The 23411-nt window shown below is 30.9% G+C and overlaps 1 protein-coding gene across 1 annotated transcript in view; it reads right to left on the minus strand.

Annotated features, from left to right (window-relative positions):
* The window catches only part of LOC123702752 (ABC transporter G family member 20), a 67399-nt gene that overhangs the window by 24090 nt on the left and 19898 nt on the right, over positions 1–23411 (minus strand). Inside the window, exons 2-4 of the mRNA XM_045650537.1 lie at positions 9684–9938; positions 5994–6153; positions 633–769 (exon numbers count right to left, since the gene is read on the minus strand). Coding sequence (XP_045506493.1) covers positions 633–769; positions 5994–6153; positions 9684–9934 — 548 coding nt within the window. The 5' untranslated portion in view covers positions 9935–9938. The remainder of the gene's footprint in view (positions 1–632; positions 770–5993; positions 6154–9683; positions 9939–23411) is intronic.

The following is a 23411-nucleotide window of genomic DNA, read 5'->3' on the forward strand; positions in this document are numbered from 1 at the left end:
TGAGATTTGTTTTAATGACAAAGTTACACATAAAAATTATGAAGAATACTTTCTCTTTTAATCTTACATTACATTTTTAGTTTCCTTTTTTATTCAAAAACCTTCAAATTTAAGAAAGAAATAAATAAGAAATAAAATCATTTATTAGGTACACCACATTGACACATAGAACATAAAAAACAAAATTAAAAAGAAATAACATAGGTAACGCAAAACAGAGAAAATAATTTAAATGACACGTAAAAAATAAGGAGGAATGAGAAAAAATAAATAAATCAAAACACGATAAAAATTTTGTGTGGCGACCTAAATGGTGAGGCCCTCAGCCATATGTCATGCCGACATGGTCGGCATAACGCTGGTTTTCAGTGCCCCCCACAAGACAAACAGGGCAGAAGCCCAAAGTGTCCCCTAACCGTGAATGTTGCTATAATAATAATATACGGAAAAAATAATAAATATTAAATCGAAACAAAAACCTGCACAGAATATTCATATACATAAATGGAACATATAAAAATAAATACATTATAATAATAAAAATAAAAATATGGAAATATATATACTTGAAAATACATATAAAACAATAACATAAAATAAATAAATAAATTTCGAATTTCGTTTCCACTCACCTAGTAGGGTTTGGTAGTTGCAGTAAATCTACCAAAAAGTCAATCCTCTCTTCCACCTCTTTAGTTGTCATCCCGGATATCCAGCCGAAGTATATCATCGTCTCCCGGATCGAAAATTCGCCGAACAACGCAATTTCCTGCAAATAATTGTTATTTTAACGGTATATTGTTTTTGTTGAAGTGAAACTTCTTTATCGGGGTTGGAAAAAAATTTAGTGTAACATTTTTTCGTTACGCGTGACATTTTTCCGTTACGCGTCATCTTTTACTCTTAACCCTACCCCTACCATAGTCCCTACCACGCGTGATTCGACGTATTTCTGTAAAGTTGAATATAGTAATTATTTTTTGAAAAATAAGGTCATAAAGAAGTTTCACTTCTTACCTACGAGTGTACACTAGTACACGCACACATTTTTTTTTTTTGTTTTAAAAATTGCACAAAATATTTAAGGGGTGTTTATTAGCTAAAAATTTCTACTGTGGATTTTAAATATAAATTTCTGCCTAAATATGAAGTTTTCAAACATTTTTGATCGCCATTTTTGTTTTTTGTACAAATCTTGAAATAAAAACCCAGCAGGATAATATTATTTATTTTAATAACATTGACGTCACGAACCCATATGAATAAAATAACCAAGTTTATTCACATAATACGTATGCTATTCTTTCAATTATCATAAATTAAACGCCATTCATGACACTTCAAACATAAATAATAATATTGCATGTATAATGTTACATATTTACCATTAAACGGATTATAATAGTGGTCATAAAATATTATCAAGATTGTGAATTTTAAAGCGACGTAGTTAAAAAAAAAAAAAGTTTTATTTATTGCAGTACTATCCGTAATGTTAATTTTTACATTATTTCAAAACTATAAACAACTAGCTTTCCACCCGCGGCATCGCCCGTGCAGTCAAATAAAAACCCGCATAATTCCCGTTCCCGTGGGATTTCCGGGATAAAACCTATCCTATGTCCTTTCTCGGGTATAAAAATATCTCTATACCAAATTTCATGCAAATCGGTTCAGTAGTTAAGGCGTGATTGAGTAACAGACAGACAGACAGACAGAGTTACTTTCGCATTTATAATATTAGTATGGATTATCTATACTAACATTATAGAGAAGAGGAAAGGTTTGTATGTATGTATGGTTTTCACGCATAAACTACTGAACCGATTACAATGAAATTTAGCACACATATAGAGTAACTTGGATTAACACATAGGACAGTTTTTATCCCGGAAATCCCACGGGAATGAGAACTATGCGTGTTTTCCTTTGAAAACGCGGGCGAAGCCGCAGGCGGAAATCTATTAGAATTTAGGTATATAAAAAAAATAATACGAAAGTACACTCAATACAATACAATACATCCAATATTACATTGAAGGAAATTCTTTTGAAAAGGAAAAAAGCGTTGTTATCAATTATTGTTATTACTTAGTAATAATTATTACAAGAAAAGCCTGTGGTATAAGAAGGGTTTTTTATATTATTTTAACCAAATCATCATCATCAATACATATAATAAATCAATACATATAATAAAATTCTAGAAAAGTCGTGTCTGTACAATCAAAATATATAAAAAAAAATTAGCAGGTGCTATTATTAAATCGATCCCAAACCCAAAACTGTAGTTAAAAAAATTTTTGTCTGTTTGTCTGTTTGTCTGTTTGTCGGTTTGTCTGTTTGTCTGTATGTTCGTGCACGCTAATCTCAGAAACGGCTTATCCGATTAAGATGCGGTTTTCACTAATATATTGTGGTAATCTTCATTTAACATTTAGTGTTTATTTCATGTCAATCGGTTCGTAAATAAAAAAGTTATGACCATTTAAGTATTCACGGCGAACATTTGCTAAGGCATTCTATACACTGTACGATAAAACGTAAGTTATCTGTTACAATTATTATTCCTGTAAATGTCCAAGTGATCATATCGAAAGTGCCCATTGGTCAAATTAGAATTATTCTTACTTCTAGGTAAATTTTATACATAAAATGTCCTTTAAATTATGTCGTATTATATTTTTAACCCCCGACGCAAAAAGATGGGTGATAAGTGTTTGACCGCTATGTGTGTCTGTGTGTCTGTTTGTGCCACCGTAGCTCGCTAACAGGTAATCCGAATTAGATGCGGTTTTTTTAGTTAGGCAGCATATTTTCCGACGCTGGTTCTTAGATAAAGTGTATCAAAATCGGTTCATCCATTTATTATACCTAGGTATATTATTATAGGGGTAAATTTGGGAATGAAAAAAACGAAAGTTGTCAAATATAAGTACCTAAGTGATATATTAAATGAAAGTGAACGACCTATCAGTAACAAATCGGTTCATCCATTTATTTAATATAGGTATAAAAGTGGTAATAAAAAAATGAATTTGTCAAAAATATACTCAAGTGACATATCATATGAAAGGGCATGACGTGTAAAGTTTAATTAGACATGTTTTATCAAAATCGGTTCATCCATTTATTATCCCTTTTTATGGGTAAAAGTGGGAATGAAAAAAAACGTATGTTGTCAAATATGTTGTCAAATATGGGTATAGTGACATATCAAATAAAAGTGCATAACGGGTGAAGTACACTTAGTTATATTTTTATCCAATTCGGTTTATCCATTTATTAGATTACAGCGGTAAAAGTGGGAATGAATAATGTGGTCAAATAATATACTCAAGCGGCATATCAAAATATGAAAGGGCAACGTGTGAATTACAATTAGTCATATTTTATCGAAATCGGTTCATCCGTTTATTACATTTAGGGCTTTTTAGGGGTGACAGTGGGGATAAATAAACCAAATGGAGCATCAAACTACAGGATATGACGTGTACATATAGGTACAATTAGATATGGTTTACATCAAAATCAGTTCTGCCATTTACTAGGGATGGAAAGGGAAGGGTTGAAAGTCTGTGAAAGAAGAGGGGATATGGGAGCGAGAGGATAGCCACACCCTGGAAATTTTGAACTCTACTCAAAGCTACATAGGCCTGGCCCTTGGCAATATTTTTTCCTAAGTATACCACTTCTTTTGCCACTGTGGTCCATTACAATTTGTGCACGGTTACGGCCCAACTTAAAAGATGTCAAGGAGCAACAAACTTATAGATATCAATATGATGTAGGAATGTAATATGGAGGTAGAGGTAGGTCTCGCTCACTTGAAAATATTACATGAAAATAAGAAACCGAAAGGAATAAATAATTATTTTACAAACTTCCCGACGATCTTTAAAATTAAGTACCATATATGTATTTTGATAATGAGGTATATTATGATGATGTTGGCATGGCAGCCCCGACGACTTTGTTTTTTTTTATAAATATTTAAAATGGTATTTGTTTTTAAAAATCTTCGGGAAGTTTGTGAAATTATTTATTCCTTTTTCTATGTATGCACTTTTCTTCGTAGCGCTGTTTTTTTTTATTTAATTTTTATTGCACGGTCTAAACGGTTTAGTTACTACCTACAGGCGTGAGACAGGATTCAGGAAAGATCTGATTTGGATTTTGTGCTGGATTTGATAAAAACTGAGTATCGATTAAGCTGATCAGTTGCTGCACGATACATAGTTAAAAACATCCATACAGGGAAGGAAGGAAAAGAAATTTGCTCCCCTCCCCCCTGGTGCCTAAAAATAATATGACATAATTTAAAAAAAATTTTACGTAGAAAATTAATAAGGCATTTTTTTTGTATTGTTTAGCTCAGTTTAGTAATAAATTTTACTTACAGTTCTTTTAATTATTTATGGTAGTCTGTGTTTACTCAATAATTAAGATAAGTAGTAACTACTATGCAGTCACTATTCCACGCGGACGAAGTCGCGGGCACAGCTAGTTCTCAATATATTTCTAAATAAATTTTAACTGTTTTTCAGAACGTTTATTTTTAACGAATGGAATGGAGAAGGACTCTAAAATTACAAATGAAAAATAGCTTTATGTAAATTAGTTTCATCCAGAAGGGTGGACACTTAATATTTCTCCTTATTTTTTCGTGTTCCTTCTCTTTATTTTAGAGGGAAATATCATATTATATTTAGGAAAAAAATAATGAATTTTGATAAATTAAATTACTGGAACATTTTATGAAAAATCTAATTTGTAACATTGTTGTGTTTCCTTTTTAATAGAATAATGCTTTTTATAGATACCGAGTGTTATATAATATTAGAAATACTTATAATTCTCAATTAAAATGAACTATTATCTTATGAGGTACGTTTCAATTTTTAGCAAATTAAGTAAGTAACTAAGTACCTACACAATATTCTTTGTCATTCATAAAAATAAATAGCGATTTAAAATTATACAATATCTAATTGAAAGAAAACAAGATCCTGTTTAACTAAATAAATAAATAGAGAGCTTAATTCCTCAATTGACCAACAAAACAAGCTATTTATCAAAGTTCCTCACTTCATTGCTATTCAATATTACAATGGAAGACCGAATCTACTCGCAATTCATTGAACAAAGTTGAGAAAACCACTTAAAACTTCGAATCTTTCCTTTCTTCGCTTCAAAAAGTCCATTTTCATAATGCATTTTCATATTAAACGACTGTACGGAAGTCACCTTATATTAAAAAAAAAAAAAACCGTCAAGTGCGAGTCGGACTCACGCACTCTTTTTTAATTTTTAGTACCTATTTGTTGTAATAGTGGCAACAGAAATACATCGTTTTTGAAAATTTCAGTTTTCTACCTATCACGGTTTATGAGATACAGCCTGGAGACAGACAGACAAACAGACAACGAAGTCTCAGTTAAAGGATCCCGTTTTACCGTTTCGATACGGAACCCTAAAAAAGCTTTTTTAAATTGAAATGAAGTGTTGTGACGGAAGGCGCAGTTAAAGTTTTGATGGGTCATTTTTTTCAGCAAACTTTAATATAGTATTGAATAATAATAGTTTATCTGAAATACATTAAGTATAATGTACATATTTTGTGTATTAGTTTTACGGATTACCTACAAGATTATTTTATCAAGGTAACATTTGTCCAAAAAAGGCCAGCAAAGCACCTGTAACACTTCTAGTGTTACAAGTGTTTATGGGCGGTGGTGACCACTTACCATCAGGTGGCCCACCTGCTCCTTTGCTTGCTCTGTCATAAAATAAAAACAATTACTACCCATCTTACTCTTTCGGTCTTACTAGAATTTGCTCTTGGCCGACTTATTATAATAATTTTTAAAACACGCGAATCATACATCCTGTTTCTTTGCGTTTATCATAGCTAAGGTACAACTCCAACACTTGCTGATTTAATGCTTTTAGTCGCGCGTTAAAAAGCTATATCTAATAATCTCGATATTTACCTGTGGCATATAACCTATCCTAGGTCCTGGAACTCCACTCCCAGGACCTCCAGGTCTTCCACCAAGCACCCAGATTTCGCCTGCATTCAACCGTCTTCTACCAACTATACAGGACAGTAATGTGGTCTTTCCACACCCTGAAGCTCCGAGAAGACCGTAACTGTAATGAAAAGGACATATGTTTTATTTACTTATTTATTACTCTTTAATAACTCAGGCCCCGGAACCACAGACACAATAGAAAATCTATTGTGTCTGGGACCGATCGGGCCGCTTGGGGCTCAATGGTTAATAAAAATATACATGGGAAACTTATTGCTAATGTATACAAATCAAAATATAGTATACCCAGTTTATTAGGCGGCCTTATCACTTAGAAGTGATCGCTTCCAGAAAACCTGGGCAAAAGGTAACAAGCAAAATCATATATTACCTATCCTATACCTTTGCTTCTATTTTCTTAATTTGTATATTAATTACTAGCTTTCCGCCCGCGGCTTCGCCCGCTTCGTCTAAAACCGAATAAATTATATACTAAAACCTTCCTCTTGAATCAGACTCTCTATTTAAAAACCGCATCAAAATCCGTTGCGTAGTTTTAAAGATTTAAGCATACAAAGGGACATAGGGACAGAGAAAGCGACTTTGTTTTATACTATGTATTGATTAATTCGTATCTAATCATGACTATTTTTGTATATTTATTAAGTAGATCGAGGTAGTTACTCATAACTAGGTAGCTATCTACTAATAACTAGTCCGAAATAAGAAATTATTTAAATCAAGCTAACTTAACCTATATTTTATTTAGCTGAAGCTTGTTTGTTTGTGTGGTTAGTTGAACGCCCTTATCTCAGAAAAAACTGGTTCGAATAAAAATAGCGTTTGTTGTTGTGAAGCTATGATTAAAAGGAACAAAAAGATGAAAAAATGTTGCAAATTACGCGGGAAAAACCGAGTCTACGTAGACTCCCACGCAAAGACGCACACATAGTTATTTATAAAATCCAATATAGTAGTGTTATTGCCAATGTGAGAGAGGGATGGCGCTACACGACCTATATAGCGCTGTCACTTATCCACACTGGAAATAATATTGCTTTAAGACGTCATTATGTATGATCTTCTAGTTTCGCATATCTATTTAAAATTTTATTTATTCGTATATCACAACGAGATATTTCATACAGGGTGTCCCAAAAAGTAGTGATTTACTGAAGCTGGGAGGTAGAGGACCAAGAAGGCTATCTGAATCACCCCCTTGTATGTTATGCGATCTTTCGTATTTTCGGAGTTATATATCACTACTTTTTGGAACACCTTGTATATGAGATATCATCATAACAATTTTTCTAACAGAATCCACATTCATCTTAACGGTGCATTTACATCAATCGAGTGAATGCTCATTAACCCCACTATGTCAAATTCTTTTAGTGTAAACAGGCGTAGAAAATTCTTTCGTTGTTTTTAGTGCGTTCGAAAAGATTCTATGCAATGTTCTAATACTAAACAACACTGAATACGAGATTCCGTTTACACTCTGATCACGATTCACGAAAGAATGCTAGTCTTGCTCTAAGTATAGTTCTATGTTCGTTTGGTTTAAATGCAAGTCATAAATCATTATGTTAGTGTTAAAACAAAGGATTTAAAACCATCAAACCGACTCACGCTTAACCTTCGTTGTCTGTTCGTACAATGACCTTGAAAACTTCCCGCAATTATTAATTATTAATAGGCTTATAATAATTAAAGAAAAAATCATTTTACGCTTAAGGATGTTTACAAATTGATCATTAAGCTATCGAGTCTTTATTTTAATGAGAAGAAAAAATAGGTAAAAATATTAACTCTTTTAATCTATACTAATATTATAAAGCTGAAGAGTTTGTTTGTTTGTACGCGGTAATCTCGGAACCTACAGGTCGGATTTGAAAAATTCTTTCGGTGTTGGATAGCTTATTTATCGAGGAAGGGGCTATAATCATCACTCTACGACCAACATTAGCGGAGCCACGGGGGTGGAACCGAGCGGAGCAGCTATAGTATAAGATATATGGTATCATCTTTCTATCTATTATATTATATCTTAAACAAAAGATATAGATAAAAGATAAATATTATATCGAATGTCAATACTTTATTCTATGAAAATAATAAAAATATACAGATAGTCATAGTTTTCTTATGACATTTTAATAACACTGTTCTATAAATATATACGCAAATGTTGGAATAACCAGTTGCTTCCAATAATAGCATTGTGCTTCATAAATAGAGATGTCAAACATAATAAAATAACCTAAAATAAATACATTATCTATACATATAATAAATCTGTAGAAGGGTCAATTCTGTACATTGAAAATATTGAAAAAATAAATAGCAGGGGCTGTTACTGGATCGATACCAAACCCAAATATGTGATATGTGATCAAAAAAATTTTTGTCTGTCTGTCTGTCTGTCTGTCTGTTCAGGCATCACGTCAAATTTTACGGTTCGATTTCAATGAAACTTGGTATAATTATACCTTATTATCCTGGGCATAAAATAGGATACTTTTTATCCCGGAAAAATACGTAGAAAAAAATAAATCTTAATTTTTCCGCGCGGACGGAGTCGTGGGCGGAAGCTAGTTAATTAATAAAATTATAGTATTTTATTCGAAAAACATTAATTTGCTCGTATTTCGAATTTGATATTTTAATCCTTAATTATAATAAGGGATAATTTAGGGTAAATTTAGTATCCCCTCCTGTAATCCTATCCAAAATCCCTTTTAGGTTTTAATACCCAAGTTATTATTAAATTTATGGGTCGTGTAAAATTACTACTAGCTTTCAGCGTGCGGCTTCGCTCGATCCATAGAAAACTTCTTCTTTAACAAATTATATATACTAAAATCTTCCTTAAAATCCACTCTACTTATTAAAAAAAACCTCATCAAAATCCGTTGCGTAGTTTTAAAGATCTGCATACATAGGGACAAACATACAGCGACAGCAACTGTGTATTATACTTATAAAATGATGATAAGTAACCTAATTAATTTGTATTAGTAGGTAGTAGATATTTAGTTTCCACACCATAATCTCTCTGTCAAATTTCATGCAGATCAGCTGTTTTGAACAGCCATTAAAAAGTATTAAACACACATCCATTCGCAATAACTTTCACGTAGTAATAGATAATGTAGGATTAAATAGAGCGGTTTTGTTGGATTTCAAATATGAGAGATAATTCCATTTCTGCACTAATATTATAAAGAGGAAAACTTTGTTTGTTTGTGGACCGATTTTGATGAAATTTGGCACAGACAATCTTTAGACCCTGAGAAAGAACATATAGGCTACCTTTTTTTGCATAAATATGTACCACGGGCGAAGCCGGGGCGGACCGCTAGTATAATATAATTTTTAATTATTCTTTTTATGTAATGGCTAGCTACCTTAATCAGTCACTTACTTAACAGCCTAGCCTGCGTATAAGTTAATTTAGTACGTACTTACGTACTTTAGTCCAAAAAAAGAAAATTTGTGAACAATCGAAGGGGTTTTTTACAATAATGTGGTATATTACGTATATTTTGGTCAACATTCCATAACGCAATGACTTTTCATAATGCATATATCTTAAAATTAAAATTTATATGAGGAAAAATAAGTTTGAATTGAAAAACAACTTACATACTACCCTTAGGTACAGTCATGTTCAATCCATCCAAAATGACATTAGGATTCTTGGTCGGCCCATACTTTTTGTGGGCACGTCTCACACAAACCGCCTGTTGTTTCCTCGACGAAATCGTCGACTTCTGTGTCTTCAGCATTCGGTTTCTCCTCATAGCCAGCTCGTCTTGAATCGTGGTGGCCGGTCGATGTGAATCTCGCACATCTTCGAGCGATATGGTCGCCCCTTCGTTGTCGTATGCCGGCATTGCTGAAAAAAAATTGGTTTATTTATTGATTTGATAAAGCTGTATCTATTACTAGCTGCTCCCCGCGGTTTCACCCCCGTGACTACTCTCCCATTGGTCGTAGCGTGATGATATAATATAGCCTATAGCCTTCCTCGATAAATGAGCTATCTAACAGCGAAATAATTTTTCAAATCGGACCAGTAGTTCCCGAGATTAGCGCGTTCAAACAAATAAACAAACAAACTCTTCAGCATTATAATATTAGTATAGATTAGGTACTTATATTCTTATATTTCCTGTTTAGTATTAAATTTAAATAAATCTGTAGGTACATCTATCTTCTTTTATTATAAATGAATTTACTGATATTATAAATGCGAAAGTGTTTTAATTTGTCCCTCTTTTGCGTCAAATAGAGCGATATTTTAATATGATTTATGTCTGTAGAATGTAGATCATCTGTAGATAGTGAGGAGGCTAAAGAGTGATATAAGTTATTTTTTACACTGTAAAACATCGCATTTCCATCGGAATTTCCTTTATTTACAAAGCCAAAATTGAAAAGACTATATGTATAAAATAATGTCATGTTAGTAACACCTTATATTACTCAAGAACGGATGAACGAATTCTATAGATCTGTTGGATAAGACTCCTCTCTCGAAGAAGATTAGGATTTTTTTTAAGTTTGTTAAAAAATTTAAAAGGTCACAGAAATGTCCAATAGGGCGAACAACGAGTTCTTAATAATCTAATATTCAAACAATTTTTACGATGTGTGAAATGTATAGTATGTATATTAAATTAAAATTTGAATAAACCAGTTTTTTATTAGTCAAACAAAAATCCCAACTTCTTCATGTAAATAGATAGAATTCAATTAATTCCTTGAATTAGTAGTAGTATTAACTACTGTTGGACATAAGAGTAAATGCTAAAACAATTGTAATTATGATATCAATAATAATCTATAATATAAAAATGAATCGCAAAATGTGTTGGTAAGCGCATAACTCGAGAACGGCTGAACCGATTTCGATAATTCTTTTTTTATAATATTCCTTGAAGTACGAGGATGGTTCTTATGTAGAGAAAACGTGAATATGTACCACGGGCGAAGCCGGGGCGGACCGCTAGTTATTAATAATAATTAGTAGATATGTAGGTACATTGTAGATACTACCTAATTTTAACCTATAATAAAAATATTTTTTTAATAAAGCAATATCACATATTATATTTAATTGTATATCTTAAGTTTATAGGATTATCAAACCAAGGTTACAAACATACAAACAAAAACTAATTACACATTAATTATTCACAGGTCATGCAAGTCTGATGGAAAATCACAGGTTTTATCACAGAATAAAATAATTATCGTCCTTTTGTAGTAAATGCGTAAACACTACATGACGTCAATTATTTTGTTTATATTTAAATTATTAATAGTATTAAAATTTAGTTTTATAAATCATGTCTTTAATAATATTTGTATGTTTCGTATTCTTAAAATTAAGGTTACACCTTTTTAAGCTACGCCGCAAATTAAAATAAGTCTGTAGGTATGTAAATTTTGATAATACACGAAACAAATTAAAAATGTATTGCCAAAAAATTTCCTCGAAAACGATCCAGCCGTTTAGGAAGAGTTTAATAATTAAAATACGCAAAATTATTGAGCAAATGTTATTTATATATTATTTTTAGTCAATCTGGGGGCCCAGACAAATGGCAGAGGCATAGAATAACGCGGAATAGAATCCGCTATCGAAACAAATTGACATAAGCTTTTTATTTCATAGCGTTTTGCTAAGGATTCGGTCACCCTTACGACGACGCGGACGTCAACAAAATTATCATCCAGCAGAAATTAGAGTTTTTAAATAGTACATACTACAGATGTTCAATAAATTAGTGCAAAATTCAGTATTTATATGAATAATATCATTAAAAGAGATTTAAACAAATATTTTAAATTCAGTGATCAATTTAATAAATTATCAAATTACTATCTTCCTGAACCTTTAAATATTCTAAATTCGTAGTTAATTTAGTTCAGTATAACAGGTAAAATAAACTGTATACCTACCTTTAATATTGAAGACATTATTTCATATCATATCATAATATCTCTTAACCAGTATTTTAAAAACTAGATTAAAATTCCAAAACACATTTGGTGAAGCAAGGATAACAACAGAATGAAACCTTGACGAAAAAAAAACATATTTATATTTAAGTTTCTTATTAATTATGTACCATTTTTGCAATAAATTTGTAAATATGCACTTTTCATGTTAATATGACAATTAAATAATTAAAAAACCTATTTTAATGAACATCAATAAGTAAAAATTTATGACAAAAAAATTGGCGCTAAAATCGCTGTCATTGTGATTCCACAGATAATACAAAATATTAACTGACGCAACAAAAAAAGAAAACCATTATTATAAAAACTTTTTTTATGAGCTTCAAATATAAAATACTCCAAGCTCCAAATTAATAAAGTTATTTTTAGGGCTTTCCTGGCGATATTGCTTACAAAATTTGATGTTATTGTTTTATATTTCGTGCCATCTAATTTTAGGTTGCTATTTTACGAAGACCTTTATTTGTAAATGTTATAGTCTTCATAGCCAGGTAAAAAATAAACTCGTTGTTTTCTTAAAACCAATAATTAAAGTGTAAATATTAACTCATATTATGCAATTCTTGACCAAAATGTCATGCGAAGGTCCCGTTTTTGTAAAATAAAAAGTCGTTTTCTTTCAAGGCAAATATCGATTACAGGTTTAAGCTTTAAGTTTCATGTATATGATTATCTTTTAAACAACGGTTATGGTAATATGGTTAAGCCGCCATTTTGAAAAAAAATCAATAATAATAATCTAGTGAAATAATAGGGTAAAGGTGTCTACACTATTTCGCAATAATATCTTAATAATTAAACACTGTTTCTTGATTATTTAATCAAAATTTTTTTTTTTTACGAAAATGTACTAGTTACTTGACTTGAAGCTAGGTAAGTTTAAACATTTTATACCTCGGTCGGAAAAGTTCCGAAATCCTCCTTAGAAGTGAGAACTACATTCCTTGCTTATAATTTATAAGTTAAAGTTATAACTAATCTGGACTCATTGACTAGCCCACTTCGTAGATCCATTTTAAAATATAAATCTATAATTCTCTCTAATAGTCCAACGGGACGGAAATTCTAACAAGACCAACCAGAAGGCTTCAGAAATGTATGCCTTCATGAAGCATATAAATAATATTGAGCAAGGGTACCTATGTTATTTATAATATTTTTACTCAGGTCTGGGGGCCGAGACAAATGGCAGAGGAATAGAATAACGCGGAATAGAATCCGAACTCCATATATTTATATCCCTCTAAACTCAAGGGCCTCTTCCAATTAACAAGACTATTACAGGGTATTCCCAAACCGAATTCATAGGCCGTTTCTAAATAATTTTACGTCAATAATCTTAATGTATCATACATTATGATGATTAAATTACTTGATTAAATATATTACTAAGCGGTTGGTAAAGGAAAAAATAACATTTGTAGGTGATAATTAATTCCAAGCAATATTTGTCGGTGAGGTGTGAAATGAATGTCGTAAACTAGCTATGTACTTCTAACACAATAATGCCTATATATAAAATTCTCGTGTCACAATATTAGTTATCATACTCCTCCGAAACGACTGGACCGATTTTTATGAAATGGGTGCCTATTGGGTAGATCTGAGAATCGGACTTTAATTTTTCATATTATGTGATAAGAGTAAGGCAGGACAACGTATGCTGAGACAGCTAGTAATAATATAACTCCTTTATGAGTCTATGTTGATGTTTATATGAACACTAGCTGCGCTTCGCGGTTTCACCCGCGTGGCTCCGCTCCTGTTGGTCTTAGCGTAATGATATATAGCCTATAGCCTTCCTCGATAAATGGGCTATCTAACACCGAAAGAATTTTGCCAATTGGACCAGTAGTTCCTGAGATTAGCGCATTCAAACTAACAAACAAACAAACTCTTCAGCTTTATAATATTCAGTAGGTATAGATTTCATTTTCTTACTAATTTTTAAGTTGTATTCAAGTTCTTACCATTTCTTATTATATTACCTACTCATTCAATATGGCTTAGTAATATTGCATTAGATTCCTATAAAAATCGGGTTTTTCAGAGCTGGAATCACCTTATATTTCTGGTTTTGAATAAATTATTGTAATTTATTTCAATCATAAAAAATAGACACTGATTTCTTGTTAATTTCTTTATTTTTTCCGTTTTAATATAAACACTTTCAAATATGTGGTCTATGGTCTATACTTTACTCTATGGTCAAATAGACAGTGAACTGTAACATGTACAATGTACATACGAATATCTCAAATCCTCTATAATATAAAAATGAATCCCAAAATGTGTTGGTAAGCGCATAACTTTAGAACAGCGCAACCGATTTCTTTAATTCTTTTTTTATTATGTTCCTTGAAGTAGGAGGATGGTTCTTATGTAGAGAAATCGTGAATATGTACCACGGGCGAAGCCGGGGCGGACCGCTAGTTTGAAATAAAAATAGATGTTTTCCGTTATTCAATCAAGACACGCATAAATTAATATCTATCACGCCAATAGACACAAAAAACTTGTTTGTAACATTGTAGATAGCATCATGTTTAACTTTACATGACGTCAAAATCGCGGCAATTCTTTGAATATTGTATTGACGTCATTAAAATATGTTTTGAATTTCAAACCTGATTGCATTGATACATTATAAGATTTTGTACGAGATAAAGTATGAATATTAGCGTAATAGTATTAATAGTTTGATGTTCTGATTTATTCTCCAAAATCGTAAGGTTCATGGACCATAGACAACCATTATGGTAGAGTTAAATCTGTCATGGCGGACATTAATGATCAGCTGTTATTTTTCGATAACTTATAATACAATCAAAATTTAATGCAGGGGTACTGATAAACTGACATATTCAAGTAATTAATAATAATATTAAATACTAGTGGTCCGCCCCGGCTTCGCCTGTGGTACATATTTCGCAATAAAAGGTAGCCTATGTCCTTTCTCGGGTATCAAAATATCTCCATACCAAATTTCACGCAAATTGGTTCGGTAGTTTAGGCGTGATTGAGTAACAGACAGACAGACAGAGTTACTTTCGCATTTAATATTTATAATATTAATAGTATGGATTTATATTGCTAATTATGAATGCAATTACTAACATATTCAAGTAATTAATACTTACATTAAATATTTTGTTAGTTTAGTTAATTTTTATAAGTATGTCCAAAATATAAAAAATATGATGGAGTCATAACATATTTCCGTGCTCTATGAGAGAAAATTGAACAAATGTTTTTGTTATTATTGTAAGAGGCTTAAATTATAATTATAACAGGAAATATACATCAAGCAAGGTGATAAATATGTGATTTGCATTTAATCTCTTAATATATTCATGAAATGCCACAGTTTCTAGACAATTACTAAAATTACAACGGAACAAATAATTTATGTGATATGAGATACAAACTGACGTCATGTATATTCCTAAAAGATATAGGTATATTCCTAACTTATATACGTCATATACGCCGTATACGTCATTATTTCTTTCGTAAATTCCCACAGGGTAATTCCAAATTATATTTTCTTAATCTTTATTTCGCACGCGCTAATTCTTGTTGTAATATTAATGTTATTAATAATCCAATCTTTATTTATAAGGAGATATTATTAAGTTTATTCCAATATATATTTATACGTGTATAATTAAGTTTGCTTTAGCCTTTTTTAAATAAATCTGTAATTAATTCTTGTACATTATGACATCATGCTCACATTTAACTTCTTTTTTACTTCAAATAAAACAAAATTTCATATATCTAACCTCGGTGAAAAATCAAATAATTTGCTTTTGGGTCAACCCTCTAATCCAATCTATTACCCCTAATTCGATTTATTTTGTTAGAGTACCTTTATTGTTGGTCATAAATAAAGTGAAGTAAGTAATAAAACACTCGAAAAAACTAAGTGTAATACTGTGTTGTCATAGAGATACCAAAATGTGTGTTTGTTTGGTTTTACGATAATGTAAATGCCTTATATGGTCATAGCATGACTATTTTAAAATCTTTGGTCTTAGCAAGATACGTATGAATTAAATCTATACTACTATTATGAAGCTGAAGAGTTTGTTTGTTTGAACGCGCTTATCTCAGTAACAACTGGTCCGATTTGGAAAATTCTTTCGGTGTTAGATAGCCCATTTATCGAGAAAGGTTCTAGGCTATATATTATCATCTCGCTAAGGCCAACAGAAGCGGAGCACTGCGGGTGAAACCGCGGAGCACAGCCAGTAATGTATAAATTGTAGCAAGAATCGAACCAAAATAAACTACATAAGTCGCAGTTAGGCCAGTCTGTTGTAAAATTAAATGTAATTAAAACATAATCTATTATTTACTTTATTTTAATTATTAATGGTAGTTTTAATTTTCAATTATTTGTTATTATAACTAGCAATTTTATATATTTTTATATTATTAAATTTAGTAATTCAAATCAAGCGATCGATTATAACCTAATTTTTATTATTATAATAACAATAATTATACTCGAATAATTATTTAAAAGAAACTTTTGCCTTTATGTGATAGACTAAAAACAATATTTCGTTTTTAAACTTAAAAACTTTGAATATGATTTCTTTTTCCAAAGTTTTTAAGTTAAAAATAATATTAAATCAATCAAAAGTTATACTTTAACTCAATTAATTATTTATACATTGGACAAAGGGACATAAGGACAGAGAAAGCGACTTTGTTTTATACTATGTAGTGATGATAATTAAATCAGTAAGCACTCATCGAATTAAATTTACATCGTACGTGACATTTAAAAATAAAAAGGAACAATTTTAACCGCCCCTTATTATTAACCGTTTATTGTTTATCATTGAGTTAAATCGATTACCCAAATATGATGCGATTGCCATAGACATATAGGTGCAAGTTTCGTTACTATGTCAAGGGCGACATTGCAATGTCATCGATTCTTATGCAACTTTGGAGTTCCGAAAGTGAGGTTATTCGTCTTCTTTTAATTTTATCTTTATTTTTTATCTTTGAGTAGCTAATAGTAATTTTTATATTTTACTATGGTATTGATTCAGATTTGTAAACTTAATAATTTATGAAAAATTAATTATAAAAATGTTGGAATAAATATTATTTTGTAAAGTGCAAAATATATGAGACTTATTAAAATAGAGTTTAGAATGTGTGTTTTTCAAAGGTGTAAACTTCGCGACTTTCTTTCCAATAACTGCTAAAGCATAACTCATCGTATACGACAAGATTCTCCTCACAACTGAATATAAACGAATGAATGAATACAGTGACTCAATCTAAATTTTAACCACAGAAACCCAACCACAAATAATAATATACACTTTTAAAAACTAAAGTATAAAAGCTAATACTATCTAATAAAGTAAGCCTTCAATTTATCATGGTCATTTCCTAAACTGAGTAGAAACATACTTAATTTGGGCACGACATAGTTAATGTATCAAGAAGCACTTAAATAAGGAATTTATGCTTTAACTAACTTTCCGCTCGCGGCTTCGCCCGCTAATAAATTACATACTAAAACCTTCATCTTGAATCACTCTATCCATTTAAAAAAACCGCGTCAAAATCCGTTGCGTAGTTTTAAAGATTTAAGCATACAAAGGGACATAGGGTCAGAGAAAGCGACTTTATTTATATTATGTAGTGATAGATAAATTGTAGCAAAAAATAAATTATTAATCTTATTTATCGTAACGGAAGGGTCATTGCAGTGCATAGCTGAAAATGCATATTTCGTATATTTATTGAGATTTTAAAAATTTAACATGCGTACATAGGGACAGAGAAAGCGACTTTGTTAAATACTATGTAGTAAAGACAATGAAAATAAGCGTCCATATTACCATGGCCATTTCCTAAACTGACAAACAATTAACTAATTTTAGTACGAAATAGTTATTATTATTATATATCAAGGATCAATTCTATATTTAGCAACTATTAAATGAAACCTAATATAGAGTCATAAGGAAATTGTTAAGGAGAATACCTTGATATCTTGTCCTGTTAATTAATCATGACATAATTATATACAAAGAAAATCTTGAATAATTCATAAATACTATTTAATTTAATTGTTACTATCGATAATGACAAAATATTTGGTAGTAAAGTATTTGGTAGTAAAATTAAAGAGCTGAAGAGTTTATTTGTTTGTTTGAACGCGATAATCTCTAGAACTACTGGTCCGATTTGAAAAATTATTTCACTGTTAGATAGTCCATTTATCGAGGAAAGCTATGGGTTATATATCATCACCCTAAGACCAACAGGAGCGGAGCAATGCGGGTGAAACCGCGGGGCACAGCTAGTTCCAAATAAACATTTACACATCCTAGCGACATGCTTACTAGCATCATACCGCTGCAATATCTGTGCATTAATTTGATGAAAAATTAACAACCTTATGTTTTTTTTACCAACGATGTACGTGGTCTATACTACTCGTCGCCGCAAACGTTTTATTGCAAAAAACAACCCTTCTTGTTTTATGAAATAATGCCGTATATGTACTAAAACATGGTCATTAAATAAATGGGTCATTAAATTGTCTTTTAGATGGTCAAAATGTAAACATGGTCATTAACTAATTGGGACATTAAGTTGTCTTTTAGATGGTCCAAAGTTTCATGAAAATATGCATGATAGTTTTTGCGTGATTCGCTTTTTGTCCGAATTAACTTTACAGATTAATTACCTACACTATATTTTATAAATATAATTTCACATCAAATAATATGAAAAAAATCCCGTTTAACCTTTTTTTTCATAGAATACGCAATTTAAACCGTTTTTCTGCACCTTAACTAAACAGACCTTAAAACAGACTCATTAAAACCACCAATTGCTGAACGTGACTCAAACGGTAGTCATAAATGCACACATAAAATACAGCAAAAACGTATAGGAACTCATTAGTGATTGTTTTGTTAAACAATACATCGTTGTGTTCAGTGTTTGCTGAGATGACCTTTTTAATCCTCGAAACGTAATCTTGAATTTATATGACATATTAACACTATATATTTATATGACATATAAACATATTTCCATCAGATCATTATCAATATCCATCAGATACATTTGAACAAACAATTAATATCAAACTGGACACCCCAATAAAGCGAAATTGTGGACTGCAAATGTATAATGTAATATTATATCCTTCTATATATTTCTATGTTTTTAGTATATAAGTAATGAAGTATATACATAGATATCTGTTTATTTTATTTAATATAATCATAATATGTACTTAATTATCTATAAATCCGTTTTAAATATGTATATTATTCGGATTGCCATGTAAATTTTCTATTTTTTTTTTTTAGTAATGTAAGTAGTACTTAAGTGTGTGTAACTTGTGGCAAAAAATATTTTTTCTTTCTTTTTTCTTTCTATCTAGTATAGTAAGTGATAGGTAAGTATTAGATTAACTGTGCTAATATTATAAATACGTAAGTATTGTTGTCTTTCTTTCACGTCGCAACAGAGCGATTAATTGTATGACTTTTTGTCTTGATATGGATAAGAAGCTAGAGAGTTTAAAGAAACTAATTTTTACCGCGATAAAATATGTCATTTGCATGGGAATTTTCGTTTATCACTTTTTCTTTCATGCCTTTCAAGTTTGGTTTGGTCTAAGACCTAAGTATATCTAATCCTATATGCGCCTCAAAGGTCTTAATTTGTATTATTTAATAGTTAATCGACAGAGGGTCTAAAAACGAAGCATGCATACACTATTAGTGAAGGAAAACATTGCAATGAAACCGGTATACCCTTGAACCAAATATTTTGACAACATGACGGATATTTTACTAATTTTGCCCCAGTTTGTCCTTGTTGGTTTGTGGTCTAAATCCTCATTGAACTGTGTCTTTGTAGTGAGAAAAAATAAACTGGTCATTAAATACTACGCAACTAGAAGAAAAAAAATTATATAAAAATAAACACTGCTAATGTAATATTTAATGTTTTTTGTTATAATATTTCCTCACAATAACAAGTTTTTCGGTTTCATAAGTTGGTTACAATTTGACTCATAAGTTACTGAATACATCGCACAACCACAGGGTTGTCAAAATTTGCTGAAACTTAATTACAGTAGCTCGTGTAATTTTGGAAATCATAGTAGGGTTGCTACTCTAAATATATATGAATAAATCTATCTCTAAATATATAGATGAGAAAAATGTTATATTCTCACATAAACACAGCATATAAATTATGTAATAAGTTAATGTTTGTTAAAATGGTATCTTCTACAGATTATACATGATGAATATAATGAATAAATCGCGCTTCTCCTGGTTTCTTTAAAAAACTAATACGTACTAAATTAATCAAAATTATCATCAAAAATATCATTTACGCAGTTGCGGTCGGTTAAAAACATGCAAGTATGTGTAAGGGACAACCCTGACCGCAGGGGCGACAATTCCGCGATTCTTTGAACTCATAACGTTCTTCGTGACTAAGTTTTATTGTCTTTACACTGATCATATTAAAATGCATGTGTGAATAAAAATATAATTGCTGTAATTTCCCCTTTAATAAATGGATTAGTCGGTAAAGGATTATATTAATGTCTGTCTTCTTTTTTAAAATAGCCAGTAACTAAATGTTATATAGGTACACATAATATATATTTATATATTTCAAGTCAATAAATGATTATCTACAATTTATGGTCCGAACCATAGAACATATAAACTCTTTTATATGTTCTGTGGTCCGAACTCTGTGTTGTGCCATTAGAGGATATAAGCTTCTTGGTTGTGCCCATAGAAATCTGAATAACAAGACGTTGTGCCTATACATATATACAATGGTATAATAATTGCCTAAGTAATTATGTACTGATTATTCCTTTTATTTATTATACCTTTCCACTTACAAACAAAGAAATATCTAGGATGCTGTACACGGTAGCTTGCCCGCGCTGCTAGCTAGTCTACTCTAAATTTTAGAACTCTGCTCTACCAATGGTATCTATATTAGTAAGTAGGATAGGTAGTACTCTACCACTCTACTCTACCGTTTACTCTACCCGAGTACAGCAGCTAATATTAATATATTAGACATGTCATAACAAACTAAGCTAAAGCAATTTATTATCTCACTTTGTCGTGACAATTAAAACCACTTAAAACTATCAATCCTATGAAATTATCATAATTATTAATTATGCATTTTTAATGAAAAGAACAATAACAGTTCAAAACAATAACACTGGGTTATTATTTTATTACGTTTAATAAAAAAAAAACTGTGCAAATCTCTTTAATAAATAGAGATAAGATCATCCTAAAGATTTTCGAGCGATTTCCAAAAGATTTAAACTTATTTGGTACATGAATACATGATTTCTTTCTTTATTTATCACTCTGATATATTATGATATAGTAAAACGGTGAGTAAAACTATTTGTGAATTTGTCCCTAAACATAAAACGACGTGTGGCATTCGGAAACTGCCGCGGTAAAGCTATTGCATGCCTTCAAGCCACACCTCCGCCCATCGGAGTGGAGAGCGTGAAGTTTTTTCGTTACGGAATTTCTCGATTCGGTCCCCGCGCTCAAGGCCCGCGATAGACGCTTATTGCATAGCTTAAAAATCCCCCATTCCTCACATTACAGATACACTGTTAATCAATCTCAGATCAATATGGACGCTCTATAAATCTTGTAATACATTACGTATTTAAATTCTGACTCACCAATGTTGTAACTTTTGCACACCACAATGTGAGATATTAACCCAAGGCAAATTACAAAACTTTGGAATAGCGCGAGCAAAAAAACTGTAGAGTTGCGATTGTATAATTTTAGGAGTGGAATATTTTTCTACTACAGTAAGTGAATGGAAATGTTTGTTGTTTATTGTATTCATTTGATTGATACATCTATTGCAATAATTGCAAACATTCGGTTGTAATTTGGTGTATAGTGCATTATGACTTTTTGAAGTGAAACTTCTTCAGGCGCATTGAAAGTAAAATTTTAATGTCGCGTCATGGCAATACCGTCACTTCATGGAGTAAGGCGACGATTTTGGTATCTTTGGTTCTTGCTACAGACGTTTCACTTCTAACATGTTTGCTCGGTACACAGTACACACGCTCTTTTTTATTGTAGCCTACTTAAAGAAATAAATTTAAAAAAAATATTTATGATAAAGGAAGTTTTTTACTTGAGCATAAGAAAGCGAGAGTAAAACATTATTCAAATACTAGATATAAGAATACGACTTGATATAACAAAAACTAAATATAACCTTTCATAACTAAAAATCAAAACGGGTTTTGATGAAAATGCTTGTAACTCCCAAGCGTATACAAAATTATATAAAAAACATCATTACTATATATTCAGACACATTACAATATTATTTTCCTGTATCTGTGTCTGTTTATATCACCACACTGTCAGATTTTACACGCTGCTACGTAAAAAAAGACGCCCAGCTTAAAAAAGTTTTATATGCTCTAAGTATAGCCATAACCTAGAGAGTTATGAAATAATAGATAGATAATGAAGCAGCCATTATTTTTAAAAAAAAACATGAAGATGTTACATCTTAGTACGGGATACAAAAAATACATTCAGCCATTATGAAAGCCTTGTAGAGTTGTAGAGCGTAAACGACCGATACCTTAAATTTTTGTCCGTGGCTTTCATTCCAAAATAAACATCTCTAAATATGCAAAATTACCTGAAACAAAAAAGGTAAATTAAGAATAAATTATTATGTAAACGCTACTATATTTAGCTTTAATACAAATAAGTTACACCTCAAATCACTTGCAAAACGTTACTAATTGTTACGAAAATTGCTATCAAATCGCAAAATAATCACATAATAATGCTAAATAAACAATTTACGTAATATTGTAATAATATATCGTTTAGATACGTCATTTGACATGAGTGACCCTGCTTTTTGTCTCTGAAATAGCACAAAAACGCTACAAGTATGAAATGCCTTAACCCGTTTGAACTTGGAATAACGTAACTGACGTTTTTGCAATGTTACCAACAAAAAAAATGATGTACGTATTTTGAATCTGGTAATTTTTTGCGTTCTGTAATTTATGGTTGGAATATGGCCATAAATAATATTATGTCAGTTAAATTTATTGATTAGTTCCTAATGCAAATTTTTAAATGAGTTAACATTGAACGTTGTTAGTCAATTAATGACGACGACATTGTACATGATAATATAATATTCCACGTATTTATCATGAGTAAATGGTTTATAGATTTCCTACTTAAAGGAATTGAATTAAAGGATGAAAAATAGACA

The sequence above is a fragment of the Colias croceus genome, chromosome 24, assembly GCF_905220415.1.
Source record: "Colias croceus chromosome 24, ilColCroc2.1".
In the NCBI taxonomy this organism is placed as follows: Eukaryota; Metazoa; Arthropoda; class Insecta; order Lepidoptera; family Pieridae; genus Colias; species Colias croceus.